The 5,188-nt window shown below is 28.3% G+C and overlaps 1 protein-coding gene across 1 annotated transcript; it reads left to right on the top strand.

The window, feature by feature from the left end:
* Positions 1-2,887: 2,887 nt before the first annotated feature.
* LOC106320131 lies at positions 2,888-4,140 on the top strand. The gene is made up of 3 exons (XM_013758498.1): positions 2,888-3,008; positions 3,588-3,637; positions 3,906-4,140. The coding sequence occupies exons 1-3, from the start codon at positions 2,989-2,991 to the stop codon at positions 4,136-4,138; spliced, it is 303 nt and encodes a 100-aa protein (XP_013613952.1). The 5' UTR covers positions 2,888-2,988; the 3' UTR covers positions 4,139-4,140.
* Positions 4,141-5,188: the final 1,048 nt, after the last annotated feature.

The following is a 5,188-nucleotide window of genomic DNA, read 5'->3' on the forward strand; positions in this document are numbered from 1 at the left end:
GCCACGATGAGGAAGAGGTAGACCCGAGACAAGCTACCCGACGTCTCACACCTCACCAAGTTCGAAGAAGCAACCACCACGAAAAGGGAAAAACCTCTGGACAGAGATTCCAAAGTCACGACCGGAAACAGACACGACGAGCAGGGAGCCATCCTTTAGCAACCCCTCAACACCATGCGCCTCCTAGATCTGGCTTGGAACAGCTGGATATGAAACAGAAAATCCAAAGTTGAAGATCAACCTCCGCCGAGAATGAAAAGCAAAGAGAAATAGAGATGGACAAGGGGGAGAAGAGGCAACGGAGAAGGGCTCCAGCAACCGCCAAAAGAGGACGCGGCGGCGCCGGAGAAGCAAACATTCTTTCTAAAAATCCTAGATGCGAAAGAGAGAAAATAGAGAGAGAAAATAGAGAGTTTATGTCGACGTTCTTCGAGCCCCAGAGGTACTCTCTCCCTCTCGAGCTCACCAACTCTAATGAGAAATCAACGCATGAGAAATCAACACATTAAATTTAGCACTATTTCATTTTTAGGACATAAAAATTTTCACTATCTCAAATTTTATATTCTGAACGTAATATTATTTATGATACCAAATATTAAAAAAATATTTTATCACTTTTATTTAGTTATAAGTAGATTAGTATTATTGATAGTTCTCATTTATAGTTAAAAATTAGCATATCATCTATTTTATATTTTACATTTTTTCACGTTACAAGATATTAAAATATTTTTATATATTTAAAATGATAATAAATCTAGATAAATATTATCAACTAAATCAAATTGTAATAAAAATTTAAAAGCCGTTTGTTCTGTTTTTATTTTTAAATATATAAAACTTTTAAATTTTAAATAATATTTTACATAAAATAAATTAATTAATATATAGTTTAACTAAAACAATAATTTTAGACAGTAAAAACCTAAAATTACCAAATTTTAATAAATAAATATAAAATCTAAATTTTATAAAATATATATTTATTTAAAATAATCAATTCACTAAATTATTAAACCTAAAATATTAATAATACAATTGGTGTAAGATTTGATGTTGCGGTTAGAGAAAAAAAATAAATTTCAATATCAAAAAATAAATTTAATTTAATTTTTAACATCAAATTTGGTATTTTGGTTAGAGTTGCTTTTATAATAATCACATCACATCTTACCAAGTGGAAACCACAAATTTTAAAGGGAAAATTGTTTAAAACTATCACATTTCTTATACCATTTTTATGTTTATTTTAACAACATTTACCTTTAATTTTAAAGAGGTAAATAGATAGTTATAACCATATGTTTAACTAATCTAAATTTAAAGTTTATATTTGAGGGATGAAGTTTTGGACGGTGAGATTTATGATTTTAATAAATATATAAATAAATATTAAAATTAAAAATTAGTTTCAAAAATAATTTTCAAATTTCAAATATTTTTTTGAAAAAAAAATTATAAAAATGTTTGAATTTGAAAACGTATAATTCGAAAACTCTAAAAAATATATTTATTTTAATAAATGTTTATATTTTTATATATTTAAAACGAAAATAGAAAAATATTTTGCATCTTTGATGAAGAAAGTATTTGTGAAGATGTCCATTTAATGGAGATAAACATAAATTGTGGTAAAAAAAAAGGGATAAATTTGAAATTCTCACAAAAAAATGGGATAAATTGTGGTACATAATGATTACCTACAAATCCTATTTTGCTGAACCAGTTAGCTACCTGTCAATATTGATTTAACATTTTATATTGATACTCTTCATATATTTTATCCAAAATTACAAATAGTAAGAAGATCAAAGATTTAATTTTTTTTATAAAATAAAACAGCTAAATCTCACCAACTTTAAAAAAAAGCAATAAATTTAAAGCACTAAAAATATAACATTTTCGTACCAGTTATTCAATAAATTAGTATATTCAAATATTTTAATCATATCTGTGTCAGTTGATAACAAAAAAAAATTCCTTACTTTTTTATGTGGCATGTTAGATAGAAAATAATTTTAAACAGTTTTACCTTTAGAAAGAAAAAAAATTTGATATCGATACTAAGATATAGTCAACAGTGCGCTATAAACAATTTCAGTATTTTGACTATGATCATTACTTTTTCAAAAAACTGAGTATTTCAATAAAAATTTTAATTTTTCTGATACAGATTTTCAGAAAATCTTCAGTTGTTATTCTCAAAATTTCTTTATACATATAAAAATTGTCTTTCAACTAAAACTAATTCCAGGAGGGAGAAAGGGAGGGAGGACCGGAGAAAAAAACTAATTTCTAACTAAATTATATTGTAATCTTTTATATATTAAAACAGAAGTCACTCACATAATAAAAATCTGGAACATGGAATTGTGCTTTAAAAAAAAAATTCAACTAATTTCTTGATTTTCAATATTTTGGTAAAAAAAAACTTAATCCCTAAAATTTCTCATGTCAATGTCAACACGTTCACATTTCTTAAAGAATTTTATTTATAATTAAAGATCATGTCACAATTCAAACTGTTTTAACTCTTTTTTTAACACCAATTAACTCTTTTATAAATTCAAAAAACTTATTTATTCTCCCTACCATCTTTTTCTCTACCTTCTCTTTCTCTTCCAATTCTTCTACATCTTTTTCTTCTCGTGTTTTGAGTGTAGTAAAAGATCTATACAAGTTTTTATTTCAGATTTAATTTGCTCATTTTCAATTCAGTGTTCTCTCATTTTCTTAATTTTTTAGGCATGATTGAGGTTGAAGATGATACTTAAATATACTCCAGTTTCAAAGTTTTTTTTCAAACAAGAAAGAAAAATCAGAATTTTGTCAGCAATTTTAGGTAACAATATGTATATATGTTTCTGCTAAGACAAATCGAGTATTTACTAATTGGTTTGTTTTTTACAAATATGTTTTCTATTATATATTTGTCTTTGTTTTACCCTTGAATTTCAAGGTTAATGATGACTAAAGAAGGAAGCTATGGAGAAGAAACCCAAAATGTAAGTTCAATGAAGTTTTTTTTTTTTTTTGAAAAAGGGTTATCATTATCAACGAAATTGTTGCTTCCATAGATATCTCTTTTTGGAAAACTCATAATAATTGTATTTTTTTTGTAAACCGTAATTGTTTTACCCTTCTAAATGTTTTGCTTCAAATGTTACACGCCTAATTTCTGGTCTCTATTTTATCCAGCTACCAAATGTGACTAAAATAGTATATAGTTTTGATATAAAAATAAATAAAAAACTATCATTTGGTTAATCTAAAAATTATATGACTTGCGCTTTAAATAAATACAGATTTTGACACATAGAATACTTTAACAATAATAAAAAATATCAAAACAAACTAATTGCCTAAAAAAAATTTCGATCCAATTTTAAAAAAATAATAAATTCAAATAACTACATTCCTAAATTTTCTCCCAGTATCACCACCACGTTCAGTGATATAATCAGATTTAAAACTGCATTTATCTCTTCTTCTCCAATGCATCATATTTTTTGTTTTATCTCTGTTCAAATCTTCGACTGATGCAAACATCATACAAGTAATAATCTTTTAATTGTTAATTTCAGGTTGAATATGACATGTGAATATACTCCTGTTTTAATCGTCAACAATCAAGGTAACATTGGTATTTAGTATTTACAAATATGTTCTTTATATGGCTTATCTTTAGGAAATTAACTGTTATCTTGTTTTTACCTTAACCAAAACTGAAACAGAGAAGGAAGAAGATAAAAGAAAAAAACTAAGATTTAATGAGAATGAAAGAGCTTTCTCAGCAACAAACATAGTGAATAATATATAATCTGAAAACAAGTGTATCATTATTTCTTCTCTGATTACCGCTCTTATGTTAGCCTATAAACTTTTCTATTTTGTTTCTGTAGCCTTGAAGAAATCTTATCATGTGGCTAACACATGTGATGCTGCTTTCAAAGATGTGGAAAAACAGAAGTGGTCCAGACTAGTCACGTGCTGCCACGTGTCGGTTCTCTATCCCTGGCGATGCCGAAATGTTAATTCCCCAGTGACCGAGACTCGAACTCTGGTGGCTTCACTGTATTGGGCTTTTTTCCTCATGTTAATCACCACCAGGCCACAAGCTTTGGTTTTTAAATAATTATTTACCGGTGTTTCTCTGACTTCAGTAGATTTAAGTTCCATAAGTAAATATATGGATTTAATAAGAATATAATTTTTTTAAGAATGTAATTTCTCTTTAGTGGTTCTTATTAGAAAGCACCAAATTTAATCTTATCATGTGTTTATATATTATTTTGAAATTTTTAACTATTACAATAAATTTTATAATTTGTTATATTTTCAAAGAAAAACTCGCTAGCTAAAAATTTATGTATCGTGTAATAGTTGGATCCATTTAAATATTTTATCGTTCTTAATCTTTTCTTTTATAAATTTTGATACAAGTTTATGTTGGAACGAAATATGAAAAAACAGCCAACATGAAAAAACGAACCCTGATGGCTTCACCGTATTGGGACTTTTTTTTCATGTTAATCACCACCAGACCACAAGCTTTGGTTTTTAAGTAATTCTTTACCAGTGTTTCTCTGACTTCAGTAGATTTAAGTTTCGTAAGTAAATATATGGATTTAGTAAGAATATAATTTTTTTAAGAATGTAATTTCTCTTTAGTGGTTCTTATTAGAAAGCACTATTTTTTTTTTGTCATCAACAATACAGACTCATACTGACTCTATAAACCAAACCGGGTGATCTGAATCCATGTGAACGACAAAAGACAGTTGCTTTCTAGCACTGCGCGCTAGACTATCCGCCTTTGAATTTTTCGTCAGTGGTACATAGATAATCTCTGATCGGGTGAAGCTCTCTTTCAGGGTCTTGATATCTTCCAAATAATTTGCAAAAGCTGACCATTCTTCAGGTTCGGAAACCATCTTCACCAATTGAGAACAATTCGTTGCAAACGTAACCTGAAATTGACGTAAATTACATTCCATTGCCCAGAGCAACGCTTCAATCTTTGCATGAAGAGGCGATAGACTAGCCCTAACATTCCTCGCCCCCAACAATCCATCAAAACCTTCCAAAGTACTGAGCCAACCTTGTCCTGAAAAACTATCCCCCTCTTTCCACGAGCCATCTATAAAACACCATCTTCCTGGGATCGACGGCAATATCACATCTA

This window comes from Brassica oleracea, unplaced genomic scaffold, assembly GCF_000695525.1.
Source record: "Brassica oleracea var. oleracea cultivar TO1000 unplaced genomic scaffold, BOL UnpScaffold00826, whole genome shotgun sequence".
Lineage (NCBI taxonomy): Eukaryota > Viridiplantae > Streptophyta > Magnoliopsida > Brassicales > Brassicaceae > Brassica > Brassica oleracea.